A 17,607-nucleotide genomic window follows, 5' to 3' on the forward strand; every position below is an offset into this window, starting at 1 on the left:
ATTTCGAGTAAACAAAAGATGTCAAAACCGAACATATAGGTCCCCCAAGCAACTACTGCCAAAAAACAAAAATCACAAAAATTCATATGTTTACCCTCGGTGACCCTAGACAAAATTTAACAAAAGTCATATTTTTACCCTTGGTGACCCCGAGCCAAAATTATCAGAGGCCGTTATTCTTCAACCACAGAAAGCGGTGGGAAACTATAGTTTCTAGAATAAAATACGTGTCGACACAGTCAGTGTTTAACCCCCAGTGACAGGGTTATTGCAAAGTAATTTGGGAACTAGTTTCTATGTCAAAATACTTTTCATTCACAAAAGCGATGAACTAACAAAAATTCAAAAACAAGCAAAGTACAAGAATTTACTGATAACATGATCCCATTTTTTTGTCATATCAAAAATACACCGAGTTAATGGAGTACAAACATGAACAGATAATAAAAATAATAATATTCTTTAATAAAAAATTAACTAAAAACATATATAAAATTCATAATTGGAATAATACATATTTAGATAAACTATCTAAAATTTTATAAATTAAATAATCCGAATAGAAAATAAATACTTAAACCTTTCAGATAATTCTAATCCAAAATAAAATATCATTAACTCAAAATTTCAAATAATTTAAAGTGATTTCAAAAATAATAATAAATAAATAATTCAAAATATATATGTCAAAATAATCAGTAATTTTCTTTAAAAATTCCAAAGTTCACAAAACATGAATTTTCAAGTATATACATATAATAGGGTTTATATGTGGGATACTTACCTGATTAACGCCCAAAAATACTCTCAAATTTTCAAGTATATACACCTTTGGCATGTCCTATTAGCTTTAAATAACAAAATCGATGCTAACAATCAATAGTATATATATATATATAAAGATTTTTAGAAAGGTACAAATGCAAAAATTTCAAACTATTATTCTACACCCCCAAATATTGATTATTGTGAGGGTACAATAGCAATTACCCACTCTAAGAGCCAAATCAATAATTCCAACATGATCAATGAGTACTAAAACCCTCAAAACTTCACTCACACTTTTCCAAATCACAAATTTAAAAATTCTGGGAATAATAGACACCTAAAACTATGACATAGCCGAAATTCACATAATTTAGAGTACTACTCAATTTATAACATTCAATTGAATCTCTAACTATTTCTGCAAAATTATAATTCAGACATATACTATTAAAATATGCATATCTCTTAACCTACAACTTCAAACTTAATGACATTTTACTGACAATCAGAAAACTCAAAAAGGAACGACTTTCTTATTTTTCACCTTATCTAATTCAATCTTCCTGATCATCAAAATTGGCCATGATTCTTCAAGTTCTGTACAGAAATATCATCCGAGACAATTATACTAATGAGGCTATATCTCACAAACTACAGATGCATAAAATCTGCAATTTTGCAATTATTTAGATAACATAAAAATCTACAACTTTAATATTTTACTCTCCTTCAAATTCTTCCTCTAAGATCTCTAAAATTGGAGAGGGATTTCTGCTATTGTCAAAAACGAAAATCTGAAACCTCTCAAATTAAATCAACTAACAATTCCTTTCTCATGGCGAAAGATTATACCTCAATCAACTATACTTCACATTACATCAAATATATCATGCAAAATCTCATCCTTGAGACGTGATTAAATCCATACAAGCATCACGGTCAAAGATCCTAAGAATATGCTTAGGTGCATACATCAAAAGAGAAACAAAACTCCTTCAAGCTACAAATTGGGAACAAACCCTAGAAACTCAAGGGCTAAATCTAAGGATTAAAGGTGAATCACAAATAAGAACAAATTTTAGGGTTTCAGAAAGAAAGAAATCTAGAGCCAACCGGTATTAATAATCATTAATATTATGCACAAAGCTCTAGGATCCTACCTTGAAAGAAGCGAACAAACTCTCGAAAAGAAGATCCACTAGTCCTTGCCGGTGGCACCACCATGAAGGGAATGGAAATGAGGGCTAGGGTTTTTTTTTTATAAGAGGTCGTGGTGGTGGAGCTGCAATCAGATCGTGATATATGGTAACCGTAAGGATAAGAGCAAGGGTTTTAAAATCTTATAAATCAATGGCTCTGATTGAAAAAGCTTGCATTGACGGCTAGGATCTAATTTAAGGGGTAGGGCTCACAATCTCCCCTCCTTTAAAAGAGTTTAGTCCTCTAAACTCAAATCTGATCAATCAAAGCAGACTTCCAGTATGATTCGGACCATATAAAGGTTTGTGTGTCATCAGATTAGCTGATAAGATTCAAGACCAATGGATTTAACAAAACTTGATTGATGATACTTCTAAGGATGATGGTCACAACAAGTAAACAATAAACCAACCTTAGGTTTGTCTCAAACTAATATCAAACATAAAATAGAATTCAATACCCTTGGCATCCTCTATTAAACATCAATCTGAGCATATATTATCATGTGTTTGTTGCCATTTGACTTCAAAAGAAATTAAAACCGCAAATTCATTGCCATCATCGCAATCTATCAAACCTCAATTAAAATCCCTAATTCCTGGATATGATGGCTAAATCAAACAAGTTTAGAAAATATTAAAATGCCATTAGTTTCTTTCTCATCCACTGGAAACCATGTTGCCTACTAAAATCGCTTGACATGATTCTTATAGATCAAACTTACACCCATTAAACATCAGAACATCAAAATTATACATATACTCCAGTCCAAAACAATATTTGAACACTCTAAAATTTTCTCATTGATTAAAAAAAAAACATAAGCAGATTAAAACCAACTAAGAGCCACCAAGTATCTACCAAGCTTAAACTTTCTTGAATTATCCACAATCAAATATTTGGAGTCTAATCATCAAAATTGCTTAAATCTTCCTAAACACTATAGTATGATCCTTTACATCTTTTTGCTTGTAGCATTACATCAATGGAGCTTAATTCACCTTCCAAGTACATAATGATTCTCTAAATTGACCATTAATTCACTAAAATCAATACAAATGAACACACAAAGATGTCAAATATATCATTCAGAGCCTCTTCTTAGTTTCAAGAAAACCAAAGAAAAGTATCGAATTATAAGAATTTTTTTTTCTCCTCAAATAAATTTCAATCATTATCTTGCCACTCAAAGCACCAAATACTACCCAACAAAACAAGCAAAGGGCAGGAACATGCACACATTAACATCTGGGAAATTTTTCTTTTCTTAATATAGCAATATTTAACTTGTCAAACATCATAATTCCTCTTCAAATAAATTTAGACTCACCAACCTACAATTTGATCAAGTTCCATAATATTCCTAGCCCATCTCAAATTATAGCATCAACATGAAATTCACCAAATTTTTGTACATTTAAACTTCAGCCAGCTTTTACCAAATCATGAATATCATCCAACACATACATCAAATTATAGAGAAATTTTACAGACATGTGGCTAAGATCACAACAAACTTTCTTTGTATTCCGTAATTTGGCCAATTAAACCTCAAAAATCATAAAAATACAATTCTCTCCTCGTGTCCTGCACAATAACAACATCCAAGAAGGGTCTACTTAAGCGAACATATTTCATCGGTTGCGAATCCCATAACTTCAAAAATTTGCAGGTTATGAGCTATGAAAAGTGATAAAATTTTTCTAGTTGTAACCTTCTCCAAATTCTATTTCTATGTCTTTGAATTTAGGGCATAATTTCAGGAAACTCAAATCAAAATCTTGAAAGTTACAACTCCGATGTTCTTTATATAACAATACAAGAACTCAACTATAATCATTTTTTTTAATCATCATAATGAAAATTTGAAATTATCCACGCCCGTGTGGAAATTCCGCACGGGCGCGTGTATCGTCCACGCCGGTGGAGTTGCCCGATTCCAGCCCTATTTAAAACCGATTCAGCCCCGATTTTGGTATTCTTTTCTCCATCTTTTCCCCAACTTGCGAGAGGGCTTCGGCTAGGGTTTTGAGGGGTATTGGCCAAGGTTTTGGAGAGGTTCTACAGCTCCGACATCGTGATTCCATTAGGAAGAAGGTTGGTAGGGGAGCTTCAATCGAGGCGTATCCTATACCGGACGAAGGAATCCTTGGACGACGAGTAGAGGACTTTCCACAAGACCATCGACACGACCATCGAGGGGGTTTCTTTATGGATTCATTGCTTTTACATTCAATTTCTTTGATTGTACTTAGCTCCATGGAGAGCTAAACCCCTAGTGGGTACTTGGGTGATTATGAACCCTAGGATGTATTCGTTTCACTGAACTTCTTTATTATGCTTTCAATAAATTGATGTTTATTATGAGTTCCAACCTTGAATGCTTGATTGTATGAACATTTCCCCTAGAGTGACACTAGGTTGAGAGTTCTTGTTGGTAACCTTGTGAGTGAGTGACACACCACGAGCGTTAGACAAAGCTAGGTTGGAAAGGGTTGAGAGGGTGAGTCGAGAGGTACAGGAGCGTCCCCTTTCTCCTCCGACGTGATAGATTCTACCTCCGTTCCTTGAGTTCTTTGCGGCCATAATAGAGTGAATGGTCTAAGGTATGAACCTCCGCTGGGGCCTAGTTGCGCGTGCAATGGAGTGAAGCGTTGAGGTGATCTTAGGGCCTATTTGGTTCAGAAGTGTCTGACCGAAGTGGTGGTAGTGTGGAAGTGGCACTTCAGTGGAAGTGAGGTTTTCAGTTGAAGATGTCACTTCTGTGTGTTTGGTTCAGAATGGAAGTAAGCCAACAGTGATCACTTTCTTGTGTTTGGGTTGGGGAAGTGAGCATCCTGTAAACCTGACTTCAGCAGTTCCTAATGTTTGGTTGGCAAGGAAGTGCAATTCCACTCACCACTATTTTACCATGGTGAGATTACCTCCCTAAACTTGATAGTGAGGATATTGTAAAGTTGGACATGAATTTAGTTTAGTTTTTATTTTTTTATAAACAATTAGATAATATGATTATTAATAATTTTTAAAAGTTTATCATGATATATTTTATTTTTTAGGTGTTGTGAACATGAAAGAACAGATATAGTAAAATTTTGTTTATTAAAAAAAAATAACTGAAATGAGAATCAAAATCCATAAATTTGAATTCCAAAAATTGAAGTATCCATTACAATATTACAAATTCTAGTTTTTACAACTCCAGCTTTACAACTTCCTATATAACTTCTAGTTTTACATATTAGTGCCAGGCAAAAGACTGTTCAATAATAAAAAAACAAAAATAGAGCGTGAAGTTGAATCCTTCATGCTAACATGGTCGCCGAGCGATGAAGACTGCAGTATGCTCCGACTTTTTACAAACCTTGGCTCGGTGGCAAATCAGTATGAAGCACTTCATGGGAAATAATATATATATATATATATATATATATACAATACATAAACACCAAACTGAATTTCACGAAGAAATGCAATGAGTAGGTCTGCAATGGAGACAAGTAATGCTCCATTGCCCCGCCCATACTAGTTACATGATAAGGGACACACGTGTGAACTGAACCCTCAAGAGACTTCATTTCAATTGGGCAACAACCATGGCTGAAAAAATTTTGCCCTCGAGTGCATCCAACTAAATGGAAGCACACATCGAGGATACATTCATATGAATAGTTACATTGCCTCAGTGCTTGTTAAAAACATTGCCTCATCATTGCCAAAATACCTGTACCTGCAGCTAGAAAACAAACATAAAGAAAATACAAAATATGAATACATGAACCACAAAAGCATGACAGAAGTAAATCAAAGAAACATTGGTGAAGAACATAAACAAATTAAACAAGACAAACCAAATAGGAAATAACCTGCAGAGGCAAATAAATCAAAACACAGCAGATTATGTCTACATATGTCTAGATAGCTGCATCATAGATAGTGTCATAGATAGAATACCATAGAACGAGGCCACATGCTACAGCCATGTCCACAAATAGTCAGTTGCATGCTAGGTCATCAGCAAACAAAATGTAACATGATTGTTTGACCAAGTGCATGGGATGAAACTAGTGCAAGATGCTTCCGAACCCAGGCCTCCCTCATATGGATGCAGATAATGCATAAAGCAGTGCAGATATTGCATAAAGCAGTCATGTCCCAAACAACCTTTTAGCTAAACAAGGTCCAGTAATCCCCTGCAGCAACCAACATTTAAGCAAGGTTGGCGAGATACTTCCGAACCCAGGCCTCCCTCATCTCTAACCGTTTAACCATGAACTTTCTCGCTTCAGCTTCTCTCTCCTGGAGATAATCAAACACATCTTCCAGCACATGCTCAGTGAAGCCCTCAACTTCCATAACCCTTGAATACAGTGTTTCTGACCAATGTGTAGGGTTTCTAATTGTCGCTGCCATTTCCCCGACAACTGTCACCAGATCAGCCATCATTGGAATGTCTTTGCTCCCCTTTGTTCGTTGGGACCTCATGCTCGATGACATTGCAGGACTACGCGCAATTGGAGGTGCTGAATTCCCAGTGCCATCATCATCACTATTACGTTGATCGACTGGTGAGTCCGAGTTCTCATTCTCATTATTTTCATCTCCAATAGTTTTCTCTCCAAAATCCGAATACAGAGATGTCGCATATGACCCTGTCGCACTATCCTCGCCACAAATAATCCGTAACCCTTCATAGTTTTCAATAGGTTTGTTGATGAAAGCTTTTGCAGCTGGATGTGCGCGCATACAAAATCCAAAAAAAAAAAACAACATGACTATGGTGAACACGAGATAACAAAGCATGCGAAAAAAACTAACCAACAAACAAAAAGAAATATACCTCCGTATAAGTGAATGCAACGATTGGGTCAAGGGTAATCATTTTCGTTTCGTTGTCCCATCCCGCCCCACTCAAGTCTCTTGCCTTTTTAATCTCCACGTATCGAGCCTTCAGTGTCCGGTAGTGGTTCTCAACATTTTCCGCTGTAAAGTCAGTGTTAAATTTGGTGTTCACTGCCGATGCAGCATGGGCAAAAGCAACTCTTTTGAAAGATTTGTCACACTTCAGCCCTTTGTTGGCTTGCTCAACCAACACCGGAATCAGAAAATTATCAAATTCTGCCTTCCATCTCTTATTGGGAGTTCCGCGTTTTCCTTTGGCAGCCCTCGCATTCGCACTGTCGTTTGCGCAATTTCCAACTTCCATGCTCGATGAAATTCTAATTATGAAAACTAATGATGCATGTCAGATGGTTCATGCAAGATACTAGATTGAACAAGATGGTATATGCTATATGATGCAGGAATATTCATAAATAATGAAAATGTTCATGCATGACAAAGAAAAAAACTACACAAACTCATGAAAACCCAAAACCCAAAACACAAAAAAACAAATACCCAATAAAGTGTTGAAGATAGCATAGCATGAATAACATTTGAAAAGAGCAGACATACATTGCAGTAATATAAAGCAATTGATAATTCTAGAAAAAGTAGTTAATACAATTCATCCGAACAACCATTGCTAGCATGTCTAATACAGTCAAATGCATGCTTGTACCGCATAAATTTAATACATGCAAGATATGAAGATGTTCATGGAAATCATTCTGGGAAAGCAAATTAAGCAGGCAAAGAAACACATCAACTAAAAATAGCATTCAGATACTGCCAGAATATTGACACCACATCTCATTAGCGATTTTATCTCTTAACTTGACCCACTGTCTGTTCTCTTCACGTTGTTCTCGCTGTGAACGCGGCTGCGATGAAAGAACCTCATCATCCTGCAATCTTCTGTCATGGAAGATTTGATCGCTTGGATCAACACCTTCTATGTAATTATGAATGATACAACACGCAAGAACCAACAAAACTTGAGTCTTAAAAGGGAAAAACGGGTGGGAGGTCAAAATTTTGAATCGATTCTTTAATGTGGCAAACGCACGCTCAACATGTGACCGCAACATAGAATGCCTTAAGTTGAATAATTCCTTTGGGTTCATTGGAGCCCTTCCGTTATGTTCTTTTAAATGGTATCGAACACCTCGATAAGGCGCAATGAACCCATTCATGGTAGTATATCCCGCATCAATCAAGTAATATTTCCCTACAAGAGTTTACTACGATGAATCATAATTTAATTGCAAAAAGTTGAGGATCTAAAAGGTAAAGACAAGATTGGCAACCTTCTATTATCTTGAGGCCCTCAGGTTGTGGTTGTGATATTGCGTCTCTTAATACGGTGAAATCATTTGCAGATCCTTCCCAACCAGCAAGTACATAGGTGAACTTGAGGTCTGGGTTGACTACCGCTAGCACATTTTGCGTTGGTCCTTTCCGACCACGAAAACGTGGTAACTCTAACGGGGGAACGGACGCATCAACATGCGTACCATCCAACAACCCCACACAGTCCTACAGGACAAGTAAGCGTTATGGACATATCAATTGGATGTAGTAATTATCTTCAAAATTTCTATAGGATTATGACATACTTACTTTGAAGTGAGGATACCAATTTGGGTTAGCTTCAATCTCGGGGTGACAGATCCCACTAGGAGGTTGTACTAAAGTCATCACGTAGTGCACATACCGCATGATTAGAACATTATTAAAATATCCGCTAATTGTTTCCCCGACCCGGAGAAACTCTATTCGCATTGTTCTATTCTTCAGTATTGTGCCCAACTATGTGTAGGAAAATTGCTAGTTGCTCCTCAATGGACACATGTCTTGTATCCACAAGTAAGTGCCTATCACGCATAATGGAGGATAAATGCATGAGCGACCCTACATCCATCCTAAGGTAACTAACACGATGAGTCTTGTCCACCCCTTAATATATGTTCCATGTGGCGCTTCCTAGTTAGGGTCTCTCGAAAAGAGAAGGTCGTCGAGACCTTGACACCCTAGGTTGGTGCATTTCTTCAAACAAAAAAACAACTACTACAACAATTGTTGTGAATGCGGCTGTGAGGGGTATGGCATGCTTATTATGAACCCAACTATCCATTTACTCAAATTTGTACACCCTAGCATTACATAAGAAGGAAAAATTAAAGCAGGCAAATAATTGTACATCATTCCAAAGGAGCATTGCATATATAAGAATAACAAAGCTGAGACACACTAGCATTGTATAAGGACAAAAATTAGACAGACATTCCAAACGAAAGCACACAATGAAAAAAAGCATAGTAGAATTATAGCATGCGAGTAAGGACATAGGAAAAATATCCCACATAGGCAATGGTTTTCGGAATGAAATTACCAAAAACCTGCATAAATATGGACCTCCTTGGCCACACATGCATAAATATGTATGGTAGTAGCACCAAAAAAAATAAATAATTTCATCACCTCAGAAATCTTATAGAGGAATAAATTACATAATAACTAAAGGCATATGATTGAATAACAAAGCGGTTTCATAACTAGCATTGTTTTAAAAACTTTTACTAAGCAAGAGATCTTAGACATGATAACTAAAAGCCATTGAAAAATCAAACAGGTTTCATAACTATTAGAGAATGAAAATACCAAAAGAAATATGATTGAATTAAACAACTAATTGCAACATTCTGCAGGGTTAAAAAGGATTATAAATCTGACATTAACTCATAACTATTAGAAAATGAAAATACCAAAAGAAATGTGAATGAATAACACAACTAATTGCAACATTCGCGGGTTTTTGACATTAACTCATAACTAGTCATGAATGAAAATACCAAAAGAAATGTGAATGAATAACACAACTAATTGCAACATTCTGCAGGTTTTGACATTAACCCATAACTATTAGAGAATGAAAATACCAAAAGAAATGTGAATGAATTAAACAACTAATTGAAACATTCTGGAGGTTAAAAGTATTCTAAATTTGACATTAACTCATAACTATTAGAGCATGAAAATACCAAAAGAAATGTGAATCAAGTAAACAACTAATTACAACATTACATGAGGTTAAAAAGGATTATAAATTTGTCATTAACTCATAACTATTAGAGAATGAAAAATACCAAAAAGAAATGTGAATGAATTAGACAACTAATTGCAACATTCTGCGAGGTTGAAAAGGATTATAAATTTGGCATTAACTCATAACTATTAGAGAATGAAAAACGCTAAAAAGAAATGTGAATGAATTGAACAACTAATTGCAACATTATGCAGATTATAAGGATTATGAATTTGACATTAACATACAGAAAATTCGAAGTCAACCACAATGTTAATCAACAAATCTAGTGTCATTAACTCATGAAGGTAATACTATTGCATGCAGCTTGCTAACAACCATAGTTTCAAAAAAATTTTTTTACTAAGCGACAGAAAACATAATATTAAACAAATATTAATCATAGATCTACCATGAAGAAAAACCCCAAAGAATATGGACTAAAAACATGGACATACATTGCGAGCGGAAGGAAAAAAATTAAACAAATATTAATCAAGCAACATAACATAGATCCGGTTTGCAAAAGCAGGGTGATTCGAGCAACATGTTATGAATAATTGTGTCCAAGCACACCGAAAAAAAGAACAAACAAATCAAAAATCCATGAAGAAAAGAGAAGATCACAAAAATTTTGCACGAACCACGATGTAAGACAACCATAGATCGGCCATGAAAAAACCACAAATTGAAGAGCATAACATCAACCCGTAGGGTTATAATCACATATGAGTTAGTAGTCAACTAAAAAAAGCAAATAAAAAAACAAAAAGGAAAAATAAAGATTGAGGCAAAAAAATCATAAACTCATCATCCAAATCAATGGAAAAAAATTAACAAATATAAAAATGCAAAAGCACGGCCCGATGAAGATATCAAAACCCTACCAAAAAAACCATGAAGCCAGCGACTTGACTTCCAAATTTAGTATCAAACAACATATCAGGGGCCTCCGAGTTAATGGCCGGGAAAGTGGAAAAATGAAAAAAACACCGAAAGATTGAAAATATGGTGAAAAATCTGAAGACGTAGATAAAAAACAGGGCTATAAATGATCCGAACGACAAAAAAAACCCCAACCCTGGAAAACCACATATTTCTCTATGAGAATGAGGATGTCGGAGATGCGAGGATGCATTACCTCAGGTGTGCCTCGGCTATGAGAAAACCCCCGACCGGAAAACCACGACAAATGAGAAAACTCCGGACTGTAAAACCACGGCAAACTGAAGAAGCGGTGGGAGACAGAAGAGCCTCTCAACGGGAAAATGAAAACCCTAATGTAGAAGTGACGATGCCATTACAAAGGGGAAAGTGAGGATTCGAAGCGATGGGAAAGACGAGAGGCCGAAGTGATGGATAAAAGCGGTGATCCGAGCGAGGGCCCCGACAATCACGTGGTACGTAAAGTCCACTTCACTACTGATGAAAAAAACCCGGAAAAATCCCACTTCCCCTTTTTTTTCTCTAAAGTGGAATGGGTGAAGTGGATGGATAATGGAGGTGTCACATCACCACTTCGGGCTCTTAACCGGTGAAACAAACAGGTTGAAGTGGGTTAGAAGTCACCACTTCGGTCACTTCGGGCTCCACCCCTGTGAAACAAACAGACCCTTAGTATCTAGGGCTTAATTGTGGCTAGGGACCTTCTGCCTGGACCAAAGGGTTAGGTCTAAATCTAGGAAGAGATTTATCACTTGGAATCCCTAGAGCTCATTGCAACTCTATGCGAGTGCGAGGTGTTGAGATTGTTCGATTTCTCCTCCGGGACATGTATAGAGTTAGGCATAGTTGACCTTAGATTTGGGATTATGTACATAAGGATTTCCATAACTCACCATTGCATTGATTAGGAAGCATAATAGAGAGTTCTTGCACTTGAAGCGATTATCCTAGGTGAAGCATCATCCGAGTACCCCATCTTTATCGATTGCCTTGCCTCCTCCTTACTTTTGCTCTCTTACTTGTTGCTTTTAATTTCTGAGAATTGAATCATTACCACACTTATCATTGTTGATACTCCACATAGCTAAGAATCAAATTAAGTGTCTTTACTCCCTACTCCCTATAGATTCGACCCCGCTCATCCGGGATTATTACTTCGACAAACCCGTGCACTTGCGGGATATATGCAAGGAGACCTTGTCAATATCGATTCAAGAAAACCCCTTATAGTTTATTAATGATCTAGTACATGTGAGTAGGTCACATTTACAAGTACAACTCAATAAAGAACTAAGGATCTCTCTATGTTATAGTTCTAGACATGAAGAATAATGAGCCAAACCATAAATCACACCAATGCACTCTAAATAGAAGTATGGCATCCACAATACATGATGAACCCCCTAAGGTTCACCTACATCAAGTCGCCTTGAGGGTCTAGTGTGCCATCATACAAACAAGTATCACAAACTCAAGAAAAACAAGAGACAAATGCATAAATCGCACTCCCTAGTTCGAATGATGATGAAGAAGAACAATGCCGGCCGAATGACGCTTCCTCTAGCCCAAGGAATGCCGAATGCTCCTCCTCCCTTGATGATGAAACTTTCCCCTTGAGATCCAAGCTCTTGATCACCTCCAAGCTTCAAGCCAAGCTCTAACAAGATGATGTCTTCATTTCTCCTCTTCTCCCCCAAGTGTTGGCTGCCAAAAGTCCAAAAGTCCCCAAAAGAAGAGCCTCTAAATGCCCTCATATGCCCCGATATATCCTCTCTCAAAAACAGCCCGTATGCCCATCAAAATAGACTCAAAAACCCCAAAATGGCCTCCATACTGGCTCCATACTGGCTTAATGAGGACCTCCATACTGTCTTAATGACCGGTGCATTGAGGCAGTATGAAGTAGGAAAACTCTATTTTAGCTCTAGTAACAGTATCCATACAGGCTCAATGAACATCTCATTAACCCAGTATGCCTTCAAACAAACTCTCCTCTTCTCTAGCTACAGTATTTATCCCGGGGTCAATCCAGGGCAGCATTAAGGCCGTATGGCCTAGATCAAATCCGGACTTGAAAACACTCCAGGTGCTACAGTGGCAGCTATATTGTTCTTGCTACAGCACCACTGCTACAGTACTCAATCTGCAGTATCTGCTACAATGAATATGCTACAGTACCTCGATCTGGTTTTCTTCTCTTTTTCACCCAAATCATATCTTCGTGTCCTCCATGGCTCTCTCATGCCCTGCAAAGCAAATAATACATGATTAAGCATGTAATAGGCATCAATTCTTATGAAAATACATGCTAGAGGTAACAAATACTTATACTAAAATATGTACATTTAGAAACTTATCACCATAGCACTTGCAAATCCATCTTCTCTATATTTTTGGAAAAAGAGATAAGACCTTTTATTTGATCTATAGCAACATCAATGCACATATCTTTTGACTGTAAATTTTTGCTAATTGAATTAATAGCAAACAATATATCATACCAAATAGTCATACCCAATAAAACTAAAAATTTTCAAGCTCATATATTACTAAACAATTAGCTTCACTTTTAGTTTTTGGATCCTCCCTAACTTCTACTAATTTCAATAAAGCATTTATTATTTGTGGAGTTTGAAACCTTATAGCTTTAACACTTTCAATACGACTTTCCCAACGTGTTTATGATAATGGTTTAAGAGTTAAATTGGGTATAGTATCTTTTAAAATTTTCCATCTTTTAGTAGAAGAAGCAAATAATGAATAAATATGTTGTATTACTCCAAAAAATGAGATAGCTTTAGTGCAAGAACTAGCCATATCACATAGCACCAAATTTAGATTATGACAACCACATGGTGCATAAAATAACCTAGGATTTATATCTATAATTCTCTTTTGCACTCCTTGGTGTTTTCCCTTCATATTTGATCCGTTATCATACCCTTGTCCTCTTAAGTTGTTAATATCAAGACCTATATTTTTTATTTCATCCACAATAATTTCGAAAAGACTTTTTCCACTAGTATCATGTACTTCTAAAAACTCTAAGAAATGTTCTTCTGTTTTTATTGGAGTTGATGAAACATCCACAATTCTCACAATGAAAGACATTTGCTCTTGATGACTTATATCTGGAGTACAATCAAGCATAATCGAAAAATATTTTGCTTCTAAATTTTTTTTAATAATTTTATCTTTAATTTCATTTGCCAACAAATTTATTAATTCATTTTGTATGTTATACCCAAGATAACGGTTATGAATTTTATCATGTTTAATGCACCGAATATGTTCTTGCATCACAAGATCAAATTCTGCAATCATTTCAGTTAGACTTAAAAAATTTCCATTACTTTCTTGATTGATTTTTTCATTTTTTTCCTCTAATGCCAAATTATTTTTACCAAGAGTTTTTATCACAGCAATAATTCTTAATAATACATTTTTCCAATGTTCCCTCTCTCTATTAATTTGTTCTTGGGCAAGCTTATCGATTGTTTTGTTTTTAAATAGCCTAATTTCTAAATCAATCCATGAACTCATATTAATAACATGCTCATCGCTTGTTTCATGATTTTTAAGCTTAATACTTAGATTTCTCCAATCATTAGTACCTTCATTGGCTAGTTTACCAGTACTTAAATAGAGCTAAACAATGTGCAACAAAAACAAAATACTTTAAACTTTGGAATAAACCAACCATCGTCTTTCATGCTTCTCTCCATTTGCCAAATTTTGAATATAATGTGTTGCAGAAAAATGTCTTGATAATTTATCTGTTGGAAAATCTATATCAGTAACTCTAATTGGCTCCTTTTCAACTAATAAATCTCTCAATTTCGCATTAATATTTTTCCATTAACTAGGATCATATATATTCTTAGAAATGCAATCATTAGATTCATTCACAAGTTAGTCCTCATAAGGATCTATGTTAGATTTTTTCGCTAGCTTTTCCTTGTATTTGAATATCATTTAACTCAACTAGATTACTAACTTGTTCATTCATTCCATTTAAAGAACATTCTTCAGTTTCTTCTATGTTTTCTAACTCTGTTTTTGCATTGCTTGTTAAAAATTTATTAATAGCACCTTTTTGAGACTGTATTAAAGTTTCCATTCCTTTCTTTTCTTGAGTTTGGCATAACCATATTCAGACTTTCGAGTAGACATATTTAAAAACAATATAAATTAAAATAACATTAGAAGGTTAAAACAATATAATCTATTAACTTGAGTAGTATATATGGATAAATTGCATTTGCCTCAGAGAAAATATATGCATGGAACTCCTTGTCGCCTATCAGTTGTCACTTGTGAGTCAGCGAGTGATGAGTATCGCAAACAAGAACTCAATAGCAATTAGCAAAGATAAAAAAGTATAAAAAATTATAATCTTAATTTATAATAGAAATTAGAAAATTTGACCGTTAGTCACTCATGCCTATATATATTTTTTTTTATTTTTTTATTTTTGGAATAGATTGGTTAGCTGGGAAAAGATATAGCATTAATTATATTTTTTTGGAAATAGGTTTGTTTGTTGGGAGAAGAAGAGAAGTAGTTATACATTAAAGTAAAAAAAATTAATTTATTAGTTTTTATTTTAAAAAGCGAGTTGGTGAAAGATTTGAAATAGGTGAAATATTAAATAAAAAAAATTCAAATATTAATTATACAATAAAAAATTATTATAATTACAAAAGATAGGATTTTAAAATTTTTAAAAATTTAAAGTTAATGATGAGGCCTCAAATTAAATTCATAAGTTGTTGTGGACTTCGAGTTATTATAATCATCTTGATAATTAAGATTTTAAAAATTATAGTGGTTTAAATTAAGATGAGGCCCTTAATTTTTGGGGCCTAAAGCGATTGCTTGTTTAGCTTTACCCTTGAGCCGGCCCTGGGTTAAAATGCTAAGGACCAAGACAGTTGTGCAACTCCCTCCAAAGAGACCAAAGGGAAAGAGTTCTTCTATATAGACTTTACCAGAGTTATAGTTTACGGCCTCAACCTATCTAGAGCAGTGCCAATGGCTACAGACTAGGCTATTTATGGAAAGTTGACAGATTAACTATGCCATATTAGAGTAGATAGAGCTAGTCTAGAGGTGCAGGACCTTATTAAGTTCCAAGTATAAGAGTAATTTTCTAGATTGAGGAACCCATGTACTAAAAACAATTACACTAGAGGGGGACCACCTCAGCTAGAGTCGGGAGGACACTATCTAGTTTCAATTCTATTGAGAGATATGGTAAATGAGCTACACATAATTTTCTTTATATTTTTCTACCATGAAGGGTTTGTAGCCTCCGTCAAGTTCTCTATATTGAGGATGGATATACCTTTAGGGATGCCCATGGAGATGTATTGGAGGTGCATCACCCGTAACACACACTATGACTTGACTAGTTCAAAGACATCCACAATAAGATCTCCTGGTTTGTGCTTTATCTACCTTCTCAACTAGGGTACTGGAGATAGCAATAGCATTGTCAACATGCAAATTTCTTATACCTTCTCAACATGACTAAGAGGTTCTTTACTCATTTGGGACACATGCTTGGTTGGTTCATTCACAACTAGGCCCACTATGCTCAAGTCAGAGTTTTCTTTAACGGTTCATACATCACTTAGCTGGTGTGAGGGATTTGGGTCCTTATGAGAACAAGGTATATGCAGATGGTAAGTGGGATTGTGTCAATATCAATTGAGACCCTATGGGCTATAGGGATGGTACAGACACGATAGACCGCAAAAGGAGCTCTTCATATGCATCTGAAAGCACTAGAGTCTGAGTTTTTAGAAGAGAGCTATTTAGAAAATCCCACCTTACCTCAAGAGGAGGACCACAACAAACAACACTACTAAGCCATCATATAAAGTGAGACTGGATTGTGTTAAAAGATAGGCCAAGAAAATCTTGAGGGCCCATAGACAAATGATCACCATGTATCAAGACCTCTTGTCTAAGACCTAGAGGGTGGATGGCCTTCTTTGATGCATGCATTGGGGTTTTTAGGGGGGATAGTTTGTCCCTGATGGGGATGGAATTTTTCTCAATAGAGGGATAAATGACAACCAACACACTCGCATTGGAGGCTATGTACCTCAACATGGACAATCAAGAAGGAAACATGCCCGTCCTTTTTCAGAATGATTTAACTTCTTGTTTATAAATCAATGATGTACTAATTTTCTTTATCTTTATCTTTCTTCATAATTGTTCTTCATATTGTTTATATTAGTTTGTGCTATAGTGTATACATTGGGGATAATGTGCAACTTTTAAGTGTGGAGAAAAGGCCTGAAGGCTTACATAAAGTTTGCTTAATGGAATACACTCTTTAGTACTGACCTATGAAGACTTGCAATAGTATTGATTGAGAGCCTCTTATTCTAAGAAAATGACATTTGTTGAGTAAATTGTCATTTTCTTTGTCCTCATACTCTAATTGCAGCTTTTACTTTATTTATGGTTCTTTCATACATTCTTAGAGCACACAGTCTTTACTATATAGTAATCTACACATATTGGATGGTTTATATGAATGGGGACACATTTAGGTGGCAGAATTTTAGTTGTTTTCAAAACTTATTTGGAATAAAAAGCCATATAGAACTGTGCTAGGGGAATGGTTTGCTTCAAGGGTTCTGTGAAAGCTACTATTTATAGTTATGAGGACAGAGATGGAGCTTCCATCTTCGAAGTATAAAAGTCAC

General features: G+C 35.5%; 2 protein-coding genes across 2 annotated transcripts; both read right to left on the reverse strand.

Annotated features, from left to right (window-relative positions):
• Nucleotides 1–6,177: 6,177 nt before the first annotated feature.
• Nucleotides 6,178–7,174, reverse strand: LOC120267256. The gene is made up of 2 exons (XM_039274938.1): nucleotides 6,787–7,174; nucleotides 6,178–6,698 (listed from the first exon to the last, which is right to left on the reverse strand). The coding sequence occupies exons 1-2, from the start codon at nucleotides 7,172–7,174 to the stop codon at nucleotides 6,178–6,180; spliced, it is 909 nt and encodes a 302-aa protein (XP_039130872.1).
• Nucleotides 7,175–7,631: 457 nt separating this feature from the next.
• On the reverse strand, nucleotides 7,632–8,550 carry LOC120267257 (protein ALP1-like). Its single transcript, XM_039274939.1, has 3 exons — nucleotides 8,473–8,550; nucleotides 8,160–8,388; nucleotides 7,632–8,080 (listed from the first exon to the last, which is right to left on the reverse strand). The coding sequence occupies exons 1-3, from the start codon at nucleotides 8,548–8,550 to the stop codon at nucleotides 7,632–7,634; spliced, it is 756 nt and encodes a 251-aa protein (XP_039130873.1).
• Nucleotides 8,551–17,607: the final 9,057 nt, after the last annotated feature.

This window comes from Dioscorea cayenensis, chromosome 8, assembly GCF_009730915.1.
Source record: "Dioscorea cayenensis subsp. rotundata cultivar TDr96_F1 chromosome 8, TDr96_F1_v2_PseudoChromosome.rev07_lg8_w22 25.fasta, whole genome shotgun sequence".
Classification (NCBI taxonomy): domain Eukaryota; kingdom Viridiplantae; phylum Streptophyta; class Magnoliopsida; order Dioscoreales; family Dioscoreaceae; genus Dioscorea; species Dioscorea cayenensis.

What these genes read in the sequence shown, in the direction of transcription:
- LOC120267256 (XM_039274938.1), bottom strand. Translation starts at nt 7,174, where the DNA reads ATGGAAGTTGGAAATTGCGCAAACGACAGTGCGAATGCGAGGGCTGCC. An exon ending in ATATTTCTTTTTGTTTGTTG is followed by an intron (nt 6,699 to 6,786) that starts GTTAGTTTTTTT and finishes GCGCACATCCAG; the next exon opens with CTGCAAAAGCTTTCATCAAC.
- LOC120267257 (XM_039274939.1), bottom strand. Translation starts at nt 8,550, where the DNA reads ATGACTTTAGTACAACCTCCTAGTGGGATCTGTCACCCCGAGATTGAA. An exon ending in ATTGGTATCCTCACTTCAAA is followed by an intron (nt 8,389 to 8,472) that starts GTAAGTATGTCA and finishes CTTGTCCTGTAG; the next exon opens with GACTGTGTGGGGTTGTTGGA. An exon ending in GGGCCTCAAGATAATAGAAG is followed by an intron (nt 8,081 to 8,159) that starts GTTGCCAATCTT and finishes AAACTCTTGTAG; the next exon opens with GGAAATATTACTTGATTGAT.